General features: G+C 53.8%; 1 protein-coding gene across 1 annotated transcript in view; it reads left to right on the plus strand.

Annotated features, from left to right (window-relative positions):
* The window catches only part of LOC138378900 (uncharacterized), a 162,857-nt gene that overhangs the window by 18,117 nt on the left and 128,670 nt on the right, over nt 1-16,070 (plus strand). Inside the window, exon 3 of the mRNA XM_069464211.1 lies at nt 12,563-12,646. Within this exon, the coding sequence (XP_069320312.1) occupies nt 12,563-12,646 (84 nt within the window). The remainder of the gene's footprint in view (nt 1-12,562; nt 12,647-16,070) is intronic.

Genomic DNA, 16,070 nt, shown 5'->3' on the forward strand with positions numbered 1-16,070 from the left:
GGAACAATTTCCTTTAATGAATTTTTGACCTAAAAGGAATACAGCTCCATTGCCACCTGTGCATAACGACATGGCAGGGCAAGCCCCCAAATTTTCAGGAGCTTTTGCGTTTTCGTCTGTTTTCTGTTCTGTGAAATAGGAGGATCTGATACTGCAATGATTATTAATAAAAGTTTTTAAACAAATAATTTAAGGTATTGAAGATTATAAAAGATGGTGATAATACGAAATATGTATGCGTTGGACAAATTATATGTAGACAAAAAGGTCCAAAAGGAAAAAAAAATACAGTTATGCTGGTTATTTCTAGACGATGACGTTTGAGTGTTTGTGTGTCTTCCTGTGTGTTCTTGTGTTTCTTGTTACTGATACTCAGGCAGAAGTTTAGTCTTATTTACAAAATTTAAAAACTCACATAACAAGTTCTGTGGAGATTTGACGGCATGAAAGGGCAATCGAAGTGTAATGATCAGGGATTTTCCCATAAGGGACTAAGCTGTGTTTTAAATGGGCTTATAATGATTTTAAGGGTAAAGGGGACCACTGCTTTAAGGTGTACATGTTATGTCCTGCTTCTACACACATTCATCCGTATAGCCAGTAAGTATGCAAGCTGCAGCTCTCAGCGCAAGTGCCTACAGCGCAGGTGCCACCTCCCATGCTTGCGCCCAGTTGCTCCGCCTTCAGTTATTAATAAATAATTAAGTAGCTTAGGCATATCCTGAGATTCAAATATTCTCTTGGCACCACAAGGGCTATCTGGAATATCCTTTTCTTGAGGCATATTTTTGAAGAGGAGGAGGCCAGAGACCGTGGTGGAAGGTGTACACCGTCTGGCTGTATCGCGTACGGCTGGAAAGCCAGTGGTGGGCGGTCGCTGATGGCGGACCAGGGCGCCTGGGCCCCAGCAGCCCCGCCTTATTCAGCCATGCTGGCTTCTTGCCCACCTTGTGAGGAACTGGTGACTAAGCTGCCACCTCACTGGAGCCTCAGCTCGACCAGTGAGGCCAGAGGAGCTATGGGTCGGGGCGGGGGTTGGGGGGGAGCGGGTTGGGGAGGCAGCAGGTGGGCGGGCTCCAGCCCCCTGCGGCCATGGTATGTGGTTACATTTCAAAGAAAGAGCTTTTGACCTGGTTGGTGTAAAAAAAATTGTTAAGAGATATTATTGGAAGTGTTTGGAGATATGTTTTTATCAAGGAAATCTCTATGAAGAAGGCTTTGGGATCACCATTTTTACTTGCCCTATAGTGAAATGAAACTTGACTTAATTCCTGGAAATTTTCATCTCCTTCATAAATAGGACATAATGCTTCTGGTTCCATCTCCTGGTCCTCGTTGGCACTCATGGTGTGCAGGTCGGTCGCAGGACACTTCTCAGGCGGTTGGCAGTGGCCACAATGCAGAGATAGGGAGGGCAGTGGCCCCAAGGCTGAGGCGTCCCCCTTTCATACCTCGCTGCAGGACTGGCACCCACAGATGGGAGTCCCGGGGCTGGGGCACTCAGCAGTGGGCTGGAGCCACAGGCCATGGCAGTTGGGGTACCCCAGGGGACCATGTCATCAGCTGTAAAGCAGAGTATATTAATTATCAAGGAAACAATCAGAAGTTAATTTTGGAACCACTATGTTTGGAAAAATCAGCCAGCTGTCATGGCGTGCGCCTGTAGTCCCAGCTACCAGGAGGCTGAGCCAGGAGGCTCCCTTCAGCCCAGGAGTTTGAGGTTGCAGCGAGCTATGATGACGCCATGGCACTCTAGCTGGGGCAATGGAGTGAGACTCTGTCTTAAAAAAAAAAAAAAAAGAATTCTCAAATCCTCGTTAAAAGCCTGTCACTTGAACCCAAACCAAGGAACTCTTATTGCCTCTTTTCTAAAATTTCAGGGAAAAAAATCACCAGTTCAGACTTTTCATAATGAGGGAGGATCATTTGCCTACTTATTTTTCAAGCTGGATTTTTAAAACTGGATAGCATAATGAAAGGAATGGGCTACTTTTATAGGTACCCTGTAGTTCTATAGTTCTTAATCTAAATTTAACGTTTTATATTTCTTTCTTTTGGAAAAAACCTACATGCTGCTAGCCACCATATGCATAGATTACACAGTGAGTTTGGTTGACTCTCCCGTAGCCTTTGAGGTGAATTATAAGAGTCCAGCCATTATCATCCTCCTGAGTTATTTTGAAATTTTTTGTACATTTTGGCTGCAGTATTGGTGGTAGAATATACTAAAATATGGATAATCTTCTAATTATTTATTTATTACTACTATACCTCAACCACATTCTACTTTTTTCCCCTTCTTCCTCTCTTTGCTATAGGATATAATCATATACTTTCAATTAATATATCAGAAATCTACAAACCTGTTTTTACTTTTTATACTGTTGGATACTTAAAATTTTTACTAAAGAAAATTAATTTAAAGTGAGTCTAGGCCGGGCGCGGTGGCTCACGCCTGTAATCCTAGCACTCTGGGAGGCCGAGGTGGGCGGATCGTTTGAGCTCAGGAGTTCGAGACCAGCCTGAGCAAGAGCGAGACCCCATCTCTACTAAAAAGAGAAAGAAATTATATGGACAGCTAAAAATATATATATAGAAAAAATTAGCCGGGCATGGTGGTGCATGCCTGTAGTCCCAGCTACTCGGGAGGCTGAGACAGGAGGATCCCTTGAGCTCAGGAGTTTGAGGTTGCTGTGAGCTAGGCTGACGCCACGGCACTCACTCTAGCCTGGGCAACAGAGAGAGACTCTGTCTCAAAAAAAAAAAAAAAAAAAATAAAGTGAGTCTAAATTAATTTAAAATAAATTTAGTCTTATTAGAAAAAAAAGGAAGAGCTCTCAGGTCCTAGAAAGAGACTGTTCTGAGTTGTAAGACATACATATTTATAATTATAAACCCTTTCTGGGAAATGCTCTATGAAAGGAAGTTTAGGGGCCTATCATCAGGTATGTGTTGGCTAGAGAAAAACGGTAAATTTTTTTCTCATCTGTGAATATTCCCTGGTAGTAGTATAAGGGGGACTGGGTTATTTTAGGGGGACTGCCTTAAGCTGCCAGAAGACATGCTGGACTTTGGTAAATTTCTTAGTGCAGGGGTGTAGAAAAGAGATTTCCTGTGCCAGTTATTCTGAGACTCGTACATCTGACTGACCTGAAAGTAGGACCATCATTATCTGAAGACCAGGAGACATCCAGCTGAGATGGATGTCTCCTGGTCTTCCTCAGGCCCCTTTATCTTAGAATGGCAGTTTCTCATTACTCTTCACCCCAGGTGCCTAGTACCTCTGGGACACCACCCTTTGTGTCTGACCACCTGACACCTCAAGGCCAAGTTACATTTCAGTGAGAGTGCTCAAGTCAAAATATTCCCAGTGGGCAGTGGGTAAGTTTGGCTTCAACTCTGTGCTTAGACTCAAGATATTTCCTGTGGCCTCAATCAGATCCAGTGCTAAAGACATACTCTCAGATGGATATGTTTGGGTCCATTCCTAGGGTGATTTGATGGGGCGTCATTTCCTTTTGTCTAAGAGGAAGCCAGGATGACCCTCCCTGGAAAGTGCTCTGCATGCTAAAGGACCAGACTTCGGGGCTGGGAGTCACTTGATTTCAGTCAATTTTAATACTGGTTGGCATTTTTTTCAGTAGCAAATGTTAGAGGAAGAGGTAACTGGGTGAGGTGGCAAAAAAAGGCAAGTTAACATTACTGGTATAATACTGCCATGTACAGCAAAGTCTTCCCCAGTCCAAAGAACACCCCTTCCCTATCACAGCTTCCTGTGGAGCATTAGAATTGTACAAAAGTCAGGGTCTCAGGCAGGACTAAGGAAGGGAACTCCAGCGGATCCACACTGCCAGGAGGTATGCGGACAGTGTGTCCTGAGTTGAGTTTGGGCTTTGGAACCACCAGAGACAGACATCAGGATGAGAAAAAGCCAGGATGCCTGACTTAGAGGGCACAGAAACCCCTGATGGTGGCCATGTTTACTCAAGACTAGGGGAAGCCGCTAGAAAGTAGACCTGACCCAGGCCTGTGGGCATTTTCCCTCCTGCCACTTTGCCAGCTGCACGGCTGCCTCCAAGGTTGCCAAGGCCTGTCCTCACTGCTATAGGACACAAAAGTCTTTGTGGGGCAGGAAGGCAGTAGCTGCGGTATACTGTATTCCTTCTATTTACTGTCTTGTCTACAGAGCAGCGTTCCAGGGCAGTGTGATTTTTGCCGACATGTTAGAGGGTATTCCCTTTCTCATCAGCCCCAACATAATAATAGTGAGATGTCAATGAATATATGCACTGATTTATGGAGAAGAAGCTACAAACACATCTACCTTGTCCTTGTGTGGCATAACAATGACGAGTCTGCTGAAGCAGGCACACTCTGTATTTTGCACAGCAAGCCTCCTGGTGGGAGCTATCCAGAGATGGACCTAGGCCTGCCCCAAGGAGAACAAGTGTTTTAGGGGTGGCACCTGGCTACGGTCCTATCTGACCTAGCCATGCCTAAACCCCCACAGGCTGCCACACTGAGGAGGGCCCAGTGCTCACTCAGTGCTCAGGCCTACTGTCCAGAGGTTGCACTTTCTCCTGACTCTTCACTTACCTCCAGGGGGCTGTGGGACACTGGTTGCACTCAACCTGGTAATAAAGCTGGCGTTTAAGTTATGTGAGAGTGACCAAGTGAGAATGTTTACTGGCTGTCAGGAGATAGAGTGGGATCCAACCATGAGACCAGTCTGGATCTTCTTCCAGATGGCTCAAAAACCCTACAGGGCTACAGCGCTATTTAGAGATTAGGTAGTTTCTGGTCCATTCATGGTGGGGGCTGGCGCATGCACGGAAACTTCCATTTGGGTTAAGAAGAGACGAGAAGACGACCACAGTGAGACCAGGCTTAGGGCAGAACAACCTGAGCTCTGAAGGTGGGATGGCTCTACCCGAAAGTGGCCAAGATGGTGCTATCTCCTATGTTGGAGCCAGATTGCACAGCAGTTGGCCTGTTTTCCTCAGCAAAGGGCGGAGGGAGTGGGCCTGGGGGAAGGGCAGGTGGGCATTCGTGGTGCAACGCTGCCACCCAGAGGAACTTGTTTGGCTCCCGCGAAGCCTTGCCTGGGGTTTCCGGGGGAGGAGTGGCTTGGGAGTGCAGTCGGGGTCCAGCAGGGACAGGGGACGGGACCCCGGACAGACCAGGGCTCTCTCTGGAGGCCTGGGGGAAGCGTGGCCCGTGGCGGGTCGGGCTGTGGAAGCGCCGGGGAGAGGCGGCAGGCCGAGGCCGTCAGGCAGACGCCTGGCGGGCCCTGTACAAGAAGACCCAGCTGCGGAGCCTGGTGACGGCCATGTCTGCCCGGGACTAGCCGGAGCCTGCACCAGGGAGCCAGGGCTCAGGGCTCAGAGCTCGGGACCCAGGGCTGTGGGCAGTTTGCCTGGTGCCCCTTCCCTTAGGAGCAAGGGGCTCTCCGGCCCCGGTGCCCCTTGTCCACAGTGCACCCCTGTGAAGGACTGCTCCCAGCCCAGGCTCTCAGCAGCCATTGGCGGCCGTGGTGGGCAGGGCTGAGATGTTGCTTGTCCGGCCAGGGAAGAAGGCAGACAGGCAGGGCCAGGCCGTGGGGCACCCGGCGGGGCCCATATCCAGTCTGGCCATTGAGGCGACGACTGATGCAAAGCCAGCCCCAAGCCACTTGCCCTACGGTGCAGCCCTGCTCCCCCTCCCTGTCCTGATCATGTCCCCAGCCACCAGGCCTGGTGTTAGAGCTCTGCCCATCCCCCGGTTGTCCTCTATGGCTCGAGGACTTGCACCGTGCTGGCTAATGTGCCCTGGGGGTCCTCGGGTCTTTAGTCTGTCATCAGGAGTGGACAGATGGCTACGGTGGCAAGATGGGGACACGGGAGGCTCTGGGTTTCCACGAGACAGGAAGGGTGTCCGCTAGGCCTGCCGAAGTGCGGGAAGCCAAGAGCGTCCAGAAGGACGGAGCCCTTGGGTCTGGCCCAGGCAGAGACTGCTGCGTGGCAGGAGCCACAGGCAGGGCAGGCTCTGGCAGCATCGCGAAGGGTGGTGGGCCCCGGCGCCTTCACCCTTGCATTCAGCTCCACGTCCTTACATGGCCCCACGGGGAGCCTCAGGCTGGGTCAGGCTTGGATTCCAGGGATAGAGGTTGGAGTACATGGCCCTTTGCAGGAACCCATCTAGAAAGGCGGAGGCCCTGGCCATTTTCCTGTGTTTTCTTCTCTTCCTAGAACTTGAAGAACCAGTTTTCCATGGAAGAGAGGTGCTTTTCCAAGCAGGTTTTGCTCAACCCCACTTTGTAGAATTGAAGAGTGGGAAGGGACCCAGGGGACCCTCCTGGGGGTCACGGGTGGGATGTCTTTCTCAAGGGAGGGAGCGAATCCAGGCAGAGTGAGGTGTTCGGCCTCCAAGGCCTGACTTTTTGGGAGAAGGGTGTCCTCCTTGGAGTCAAAAAGGTTGCAAAGGTCCTAAAGGGGAGATGTCCCTCCCTGCCACCAGACTCCAGGGATACCCTGTGGTGGACACGTGTACACTTGTGTGCTCGTGTGCACCTTGACTGTGAAGAAAGTTCCACCCAAACACAGTTTGGATGGTGGGTGTGTGTGTGTGTGTGTGTGCCACTTTCCCAGGACGAAGGGGATAACCTCCAACTGTCACTTACCCGGCCTTGGCTTTGGCAATCAAGGATGGGGTTTTCGGGGTAGCTTTGTTGGCTGAGGCAGCCCCATCCATGCCTGGGGTGGTGGCACGGGCGCTTGGGCTCTTTTGCATCTGTCCTGACAGCTCTCGGTGTGCTGGGACGATTTCTGACACATTCGATTGCCTCTGTCCTGATCTGGGGGCAGTCACTTTAGGTGTGGTCCTGGAGAAAACAGAGGGTGCGCAGTTGCAGACGTGCACACACACGGGCAGTGAGAGTGGGGCATGGGATAAAGGATGACCGGGAGAGGGAGTGAGCAGATGGGGGTGAGGAGAGAGAAAGAGAGAGACTGGAGAAAACAGGTTGCTGTGGCGAATGCCGCACAGGTTTTTGGGGAGCAAGGAGGGGTGATGGGCACAGAAGCTGCAGCTGAGCTGGACACTGTTCCTTCTATTTACTGTGCCTAATTGACAGAGTGGTGTTCCTGGGCAGTGTGATTTTTGAACATGTATTGGGGGTGTTCTGTTTTCCAATCAGACTAGGCAAGCCAATGACAAGTTGTCCGTGAGGATATACACTCCCAAGAAAGAAGTCGCATTCATTCTGCCTTAATTGTTTCCCATAACACACATGAGTCCGCAGAAGCACACACAGCTCTTAAGTGTTTTGCGCCGGAAGCCTCCCGGTGGGAGCTGTCCCGACATGGACCTAGGCTATGCGCAAGGAGAACAAGTGTCTTAGGGGTGGCGCCTGGCCTCTGGTCCTGTCTGACCTCCGCATGCCTGAACGACCGTGGGTGGCCACAGCGAGAAGGGCCCGCTGCTCATGCCCACCGTCAGGGAGTCGCAGTTTCTTTTGATTCTTTGCTCCCTTTCACGGGCTGAGGGGACACCGGACGCCCTGGACCTGTTGGTCGAGATGGCCTTTGAGTGACCTGTGAGAGTGCACAATTGAGAATATTTCCTGGCTGGCAGGGAGTGGGGTGGGATCCAACCCTGTGCCCAGTCTGGAACTTGTCTCTGAGGGCTCAAGAGGCCCCTGTGGTCACCCTGTAGGTAGGGCTTGGGTAGGTTCGGGGGCACGGCTAGGGGGATCGCAGGTGAACTCTTGCCGTTTGTTCAGGAAGTCAGGTGAAGGGGACCTCCCGTGAGGCCGGGCTCAGGGCAGTGGGATGGCTCCTCCTCAAAATGGGCAAGAGGGTGGCATCCGCCATGGTGGAGCCAGATGGGACAGCGGTTGGCGTTTTGTCCTGAGCAAAGGGCGGAGGGAGTGGACCTGGGGGAAGGGCAGGTGGGCATTCGTGGTGGAACACTGCCATTTAGGGGAAGTTGTTTGGCGCTCCCACGGAGCCTTGCCTGGGGTTTCCTGGGGAGGAGTGACTTGGCAGTGCGGTCGGGGTCCAGCAGGGACAGGGGACGGGACCCCGGACATATCAGAGCTCTCTCTGGAGGCCTGGGGGAAGCGTGGCTCGTGGTGGATTAACCCTCAAGCACCAGGGACAGGCTGCAGGCCTAGGTGGACAGCCAGATGCCTGGCGCATCCCGTACGAGAAGCCGCAGCACCAGAGCCTGGTGGCTGCCCTATCAGGGCGGGACTATGGGAAGCCCGCACTGGGGTGCCACAGAATGGGGGTGTGGAATGTTCCCTTCTGCTCTTTGCCTGTTGCCATACTGACTGCAAGGTGTCAGCGAGTGTATTCTTGCAGGGGCCTAGTCTTCGTGTTCCCAGACTCATTGCCAAGGGAGCAATCGTCTGAGCCTCTGCAGACTTCTCCTTGCTAGGCTAGGTTGCCTAAAATTCCTGGGAGCCTTAAGGCAATGCCCCAAAATATCCCTTGTCTCCTGGTTTCCTCTACCTGTCCTGGTGTCCTCCCTGTGCTTGCCCAGGTACTTGCAAGCATTCAGGTTGGGTGACCCTGTGTATATGTCACCACTGTTGGGTTCAGTGATGGTCTCCCCACCTGTTTTCCCCGTGCTGCTTTGCCCCAGCCCCCTTCCTCCTCGAGTTTCCCGGATTCACCCCATCTGGCCAGCCCTCCCGAGGCCAGAAACGATGTGAATAGTGCTGGGCACACAGGACTTTCTCCCAGACCTTTACTACCTATGGCCTGCTACTGGACGGCCACTGTTGTGGGTCGTGCCGTTTGCCAGTTCCCACCTGCCTGCAGCTCTGCTGCCTGGTCGGTGCTAGGCAAGGTCATCGTAGGAAGCCTCAAGGCCCAGCACGGCACTTGTTTTCTTTCGTACCTACTGGATGGTTTCTAAAGACCATTCCTTTTGCCCCGGTAATTCACAGTCTCGACTTTCCCGAAGTCCTGCTCCACAGACTCATGTGTGCAGACCCTTTCCGGACAACTGACCTCTGTCTCCGCTAATCCACTGGTCAGGATGTCAACCTACAGGATCCGCTCACGCCCCCACCCAAAGCTGTGAGTGTGGCGGTCTCTGTGTGCTCCATTGGCCCGGGCCCACGCTCTGGGACAGCCGGGCCCACAGAACACAGACCTCCGTATGTGTGAAGGCATGTGGCTTTCCCGAGGAGATAAACGGGCTCCTATCAGTGGAGGGGAAGGATCAGGGCATCTCTGGAATGTTCCCCCACTATAGGGCATGACCGATGCGGACCAGGTCACCCAGCTACAGAGCATAAGGGCCGACGTGGCCTGTGGGTCCCCAGTGGGTGCCGCCAGGCTCTGTACAACAGGAGAACGTGCGCAGCATGGCACGGTGTGTGCTGTGTGACCCAGACTTTCTTCGACAGGAGCGATAGGAAATCACCAAGATTGAACTGCCGTGCGCGCGTGTTACCTTTCCTCGCTTTGTTTTAGTACCCAGTAATCAGGGACTTGATCCTGTCTGCAAGAGACTGCCCCTGACATTGTGGCTGTGATACCGGAAACTCAGCACTTGTCCAGGAGGTGGGATCGGAAGAACGAGGACAAGTCCTTCAGGCATGGGGAAGAGATTCACTTCCTTGGGCAGCAAGGGGAGGAAAAAGGCAGACTCTATCATATCAAAATCCACATCTTGCTAAACGTGAGCAGAAACACAGAGCTTTTAATGGATGGTCTCCATCCACACCTAGTGGGAGCGGGTGGGCACTGTCTGGGGTATGCACCGGCCTAAAGCTCTGATTTGGGCGGGACAAAGGCAGTAAATACATGTAACCTAAACATTTCAACCCCTGCAATATGCTGAAAAAATAAAATAAGATAAAATAAAAATGGGATCATTTTCTCAGCTTCAGGCAATTACTGTACTTAACTATGCTAATCCTCCCATCTGTGCTAAAGGCAAAGCCTGGGTACTTGCCCTCAGCCCACCTGGCGACCTCTGCCACCTCCACCACCACCTGGCAGTTATTTCTCTTAACAAAAGACTTAACCTGGCAGGCTGCATCTCCCAAACAGGGTGGGGAAAGTTCTAAAGATACAGAAAATTCTTTTTTTTTTTTTTTTCTTTCCAGGCCACTCCCCGTAACTTATTCCCCACTCTCCATTTTACCCTTCCATATCTAGGGAAGGAGGTTCCACGACGCTATTACAGGTGCCGGCCCCTCCTCTTTCCTTAGCTGGGCCTAGGTTTTCCAAAGGGTCCATTAGGTCCTGATTTCCCGGTGGCCCTGACTGCCAGGACTCTGTCCCTCGTGGTCCTTTAATGTGGCCCCTGTACCAGCAGCAAGGATCCAGCGGCAAAGCCCCTGTAGTCGTTTCAGCTCCAGGTTCCCAAACATGGCGGCCACCGAGGACTGGACTCCACGGCCTCCCGAGCCTGGCAGGCCTAGCGGCCAGGGGCTCACTGGTAGCCGAGCCTGGCTCCTTCTCTTGCTCAGTAAACCTGGAGCCACCCAGTGCAGTCCTAAGGCGCAGCCCCAGAATTCCCCGATTTGCCCAAACCTGCCCTTCCTCCTCTCAGAGGCCTCGCGTCACTATACACAGAGACTAGCTGGAAGCAGCACTCAAAGAGATTCCGCTTGGGGGCACTGTTGCTCCAGAAATGCCTACAGTTTGGCCTCCTCGGCCTCTCCCTCCACCCTTTCTAGGTGAAAAAACACCAAAGGATGCCCAAAATGGATTCAAAGCCCTAAGGGTCCAGTCTATTCTTTTCAGGTGTTGAGGGAATGGGGGTGCCTTTTTTTTCAGGCTCCAGGTGTGGAATATAAATGTGTGAAAATGTTTATCAAAAGGTGTGGGTGTATGGCTTTATCCATTGATATGTCATCCCCTCATGAGCTTCCAGCCAGAATGTACTATGATGAGGTACCCAGTTTTCTGGTCACACCTGTGGGTATTACAGGGTTCCTCTTGAGCAGGAGGGTTGCTCTTGAGGCAGTCTTGACTCATACCCTGACGTGGGCTGAGTGTCTGGATTTCCCCTCTTAGGCTGCAGCCATTACCTGTATTCTGTCCTCAGGGAGCCAGGACTCGGCCCCAGGCGCCAAGCCAAGCCCATTGCAGGGGCAAAGTGCCTTCGGATCGGTCCAGAGAAGGAGCAGTCCTAGGGCACTGTGGGGGCAGCAGGAATTGACAGGGGCCACGGGAGGGACCAGACTGGAAGGATGTGGCCCTGGGTCAGCTCCGGGGACTCAGGTAGTCACTCCCCATTGAGTAGACCAGTTTGGGGTTTCCCAGGCTCGGGAGGAGAACCCGGTGGCTCTAGACGGGTAGGTGACGTCGGACAGGGCCTTTGGTTCTGCAGCCCCTCCTGGCACACTCTACATGGGAGTGTGGCTGTGCCGTCCACTCACCCCACACACTCATTCGTGCACTCATTCATGCGTGGGTACACACGCAAAGTCTCTTCCTTAAATAGGTGTACGTTTTTCCCTTTCCCTTTTCCTTTTCCATTTTCTTTCTCCCATGACAACCTTGGTCGTACCACTGTGGATAGAGATTTCTCCCGGTTAAAGACGTAGCCCTCTCCATTGTGTGATGTCCAATGCCAACATGTCCGTTTGTCGTCTGCCCCTCTTACCCTCCGTCCCTAAGGTGACAGGTAGCTGTCATTTTTTTCCCTGTGTGTTTGCTTCCGGTGGCTTGTGCAAATGAACGACAGTGTGGAAGTTTGTGTGCTCTCGGCCTTCTCTCTGAACCCACAAGGCTCATACGGAATGCCCTCTGGCGCGTTGCTGCCTTCACAGAACACGCGTCCCTTGGCCTTTGCACGTGTGTGCAGACTCGACATCCAGCCAGATCCTGTCCATTTCCCCTGTTACAAATGCCTGGGCTGCCCAAGTGTCTTCCTGATAGCAGCAGGATCGTTAGTTTACCATGTCTCTTCATTTTGGACACCTGGTTCTTGTTTTCCTTCTTCCCGTCTTCTTTTCTTTGAAAGAGATCTGGCCTTGATGTGGGTAGTAAGTCCCAGTTCTGACAGGGCGAGGGTGTGTGACTGACAGGTGCACGGAGCAGTGTCTGTGTCTGCCCTGAAACCAGCTGCTGAGTACGCTGAGACGCAGCCACCCCCAAGAATGATTTGCCGTCGTCCCTGGAAAGTCAATGTGGTGGATCTGTGTGCAGCCAGACTGGACATACCTGCTTCCCATGCCTTCTCTAGCCAGATGAGCTGCCGGTCCCTCGAGGGTCTCTCAGTCCATCAATATGGGGTGGAGGAAACAGCCTCACTTGGATCTTTTGGCGTCTAATTCCATAGTCACACAGAACAAATACGAGGACAGAAGTTGTGAGAGGATAGACGCCCAAGGTTGGCTGGTTGCAGTTGTCACCGAACAGAAAGCCAAGAGTAAGGTCTCCCTTATTTCAAGATATATAGTTGCGGGAGCGCTGCTTCTTGACTACAGCCCGAAATGCTTTCATGCAATTGCCAAGAAACGCGTAGGGTCGGTTTTCACTCTCTAATTTCTGTAGAAGTCAAAGCTGACCCTAGAGAATTGTCTTTACCAATTCCGTGACCTCCTTTTTTGCAGCTTCCTGGGGATGAGTGGGATTGGAGTCAACACGGTGTCCCACCAGGACGAAGGACGGGGCCACCTGCAGATACAGAGCTAAAGGTAAGGGGGAAACATGGCCCATGGCCACTTCAGAGAAGTCTTCCCGGGCAATTGGCGGTTTTGCGTGGGTTTGGGGTACTCCCCTTTTTGATCAGTGCTGACACAGTAATAGATATCTATTAGACTACACGTACCCCATTTATCGGCGAGAAAATGTAAACAGTTCTGCCTCCTCCTTGTCCTTGTCCACATCCGGCCTAACGTACTCGAATGCGCAGAAGCACGCACACCTCTGTGTGTTTTGCACAGCAAGCCTCCAGGTAGGAGCTGTCTGGAGATGGACCGAGGGCTGGCATGAGGAGAACAGTGTCTTGGGAGTGGCACCTGGCTGTGGTCCTGTCTGACGTGGCCATGCCTATAGGCCCCGGGGCTGCCAGCGTGAGCAGAGCCCTCCGTCCAGGGCTTAGGGTGTGTCCTGCCTCCTTGCTCCCTGCCAGGCACCTCTGGGACACTGGTCACCCTCGACATGGTGGTCGACCTGGCCTTTCAGTGACCTGTGAGAGTGCCCACGTCAGAATGTTTCCTGGCCGACAAAGGCTGAGATTGGATCTAACCCTGTGCCCCGTGTGGATCTTGTCCCTGAGGGCTCAAGCGGGCCCAGTGGGGAAAGCGTAGGTAGGGATTTTGGGTAGGTTCGGGCGCATTGCTAGGGGGACTGAAGGAGAACTCTTCTTCCCCTTTGGTCAGGCAGGCAGGCGAAGGGGACGCCAGGGAGGCCAGGCTCAGGGCAGTGGCTTGGCTCCTCCTCAAAATGGGCAAGAGGGTGGCATCCGCCGTGTTGGAGCCAGATTGCACAGCGGTTGGCGTATTTTCCTCAGCAAAGGGCGGAGGGAGTGGACCTGGGGGAAGGGCAGGTGGGCATTCGTGGTGCAACGCTGCCACCCAGAGGAACTTGTTTGGCTCCCGCGAAGCCTTGCCTGGGGTTTCCGGGGGAGGAGTGGCTTGGGAGTGCAGTCGAGGTCCAGCAGGGACAGGGGACGGGACCCCGGACAGACCAGGGCTCTCTCTCTGGAGGCCTGGGGGAAGCGTGCCCCGTGGCGGGTCGGGCCGTGGAAGCGCCGGGGAGAGGCGGCAGGCCGAGGCCGTCAGGCAGACGCCTGGCGGGCCCTGTACAGGAAGCCCCGGCTCCGGAGCCTGGTGGCGGCCATGTCTGGGCGGGACCAGCGGGAGCCTGCGCCGGGGAACCCGGCCCCAGGGCTCAGAGCTCGGGACCCAGGGCTGTGGGCAGTTTGCCTGGTGCCCCTTCCCTTAGGAGCAAGGGGCGGACCGGCCCAGGTGGCCCCTTGTCCACGGTGCACCCCTGTGAAGGCCTGCTCCCAGCCCAGGCTCTCAGCAGCCATTGGCGGCCGTGGTGGGCAGGGCTGAGATGTTCCTTGTCCGGCCAGGGAAGAAGGCAGACGGGCAGAGCCAGGCCGTGGGGCACCCGGCGGGGCCCATATCCAGTCTGGCCATTGAGGCGACCACTGATGCAAAGCCAGCCCCAAGCCACTTGCCCTACGGTGCAGCCCTGCTCCCCCTCCCTGTCCTGATCATGTCCCCAGCCACCAGGCCTGGTGTTAGAGCTCTGCCCATCCCCCGGTTGTCGTCTGTGCTTGGGGCCTTGCACCGCCCCAATAGTGTGCTCTGGGGATACTCGGGTCTTTGGTCTGTCATCAGGAGTGGACAGATGGCTACGGTGGCAAGCTTGGGACAGGGGAGGCTCTGGGTTTCCACGGGACAGGAAGGGTGTCCGCTAGGCCTGCCGAAGTGCGGGAAGCCAAGAGCGTCCAGAAGGACGGAGCCCTTGGGTCTGGCCCAGGCAGAGACTGCTGCGTGGCAGGAGCCACAGGCAGAGCAGGCTCTGGCAGCATCGCGAAGGGTGGTGGGCCCCGGCGCCTTCACCCTTGCATTCAGCTCCACGTCCTTACATGGCCCCACGGGGAGCCTCAGGCTGGGTCAGGCTTGGATTCCAGGGATAGAGGTTGGAGTACATGGCCCTTTGCAGGAACCCATCTAGAAAGGCAGAGGCCCTGGCCATTTTCCTGTGTTTTCTTCTCCTTCCTAGAACTTGAAGAACCAGTTTTCCATGGACGAGAGGTGCTTTCCCAAGCAGGTTTTGCTCAACCCCACTTTGTAGAATTGAAGAGTGGGAAGGGACCCAGGGGACCCTCCTGGGGGTCACGGGTGGGATGTCTTTCTCAAGGGAGGGAGCGAATCCAGGCAGAGTGAGGTGTTCGGCCTCCAAGGCCTGACTTTTTGGGAGAAGGGTGTCCTCCTTGGAGTCAAAAAGGTTGCAAAGGTCCTAAAGGGGAGATGTCCCTCCCTGCCACCAGACTCCAGGGATACCCTGTGGTGGACACGTGTACACTTGGGTGCTCGTGTGCACCTTGACTGTGAAGAAAGTTCCACCCAAACACAGTTTGGATGGTGTGTGTGTGTGTGTGTGTGTGTGTGCCACTTTCCCAGGACGAAGGGGATAACCTCCAAGTGTCAGTTACCCGACGTTGGCTTTGGCGATCAAGGATGGGGTTTTCGGGGTAGCTTTGTTGGCTGAGGCAGCCCCATTCATGCCTGGAGGTGGTGGCACGGGCGCTTGGGCTCTTTTGCATCTGTCCTGACAGCTCTCGGTGTGCTGGGACGATTTCTGACACATTCGATTGCCTCTGTCCTGATCTGGGGGCAGTCACTTTAGGTGTGGTCCTGGAGAAAACAGAGGGTGCGCAGTTGCAGACGTGCACACACACGGGCAGTGAGAGTGGGGCATGGGATAAAGGATGACCGGGAGAGGGAGTGAGCAGATGGGGGTGAGGAGAGAGAAAGAGAGAGACTGGAGAAAACAGGTTGCTGTGGCGAATGCCGCACAGGTTTTTGGGGAGCAAGGAGGGGTGATGGGCACAGAAGCTGCAGCTGAGCTGGACACTGTTCCTTCTATTTACTGTGCCTAATTGACAGAGTGGTGTTCCTGGGCAGTGTGATTTTTGAACATGTATTGGGGGTGTTCTGTTTTCCAATCAGACTAGGCAAGCCAATGACAAGTTGTCCGTGAGGATATACACTCCCAAGAAAGAAGTCGCATTCATTCTGCCTTAATTGTTTCCCATAACACACATGAGTCCGCAGAAGCACACACAGCTCTTAAGTGTTTTGCGCCGGAAGCCTCCCGGTGGGAGCTGTCCCGACATGGACCTAGGCTATGCGCAAGGAGAACAAGTGTCTTAGGGGTGGCGCCTGGCCTCTGGTCCTGTCTGACCTCCGCATGCCTGAACGACCGTGGGTGGCCACAGCGAGAAGGGCCCGCTGCTCATGCCCACCGTCAGGGAGTCGCAGTTTCTTTTGATTCTTTGCTCCCTTTCACGGGCTGAGGGGACACCGGTCGCCCTGGACCTGTTGGTCGAGATGGCCTTTGAGTGACCTGTGAGAGTGCACAATTGAGAATATTTCCTGG

This window comes from Eulemur rufifrons, chromosome 30, assembly GCF_041146395.1.
Source record: "Eulemur rufifrons isolate Redbay chromosome 30, OSU_ERuf_1, whole genome shotgun sequence".
Lineage (NCBI taxonomy): Eukaryota > Metazoa > Chordata > Mammalia > Primates > Lemuridae > Eulemur > Eulemur rufifrons.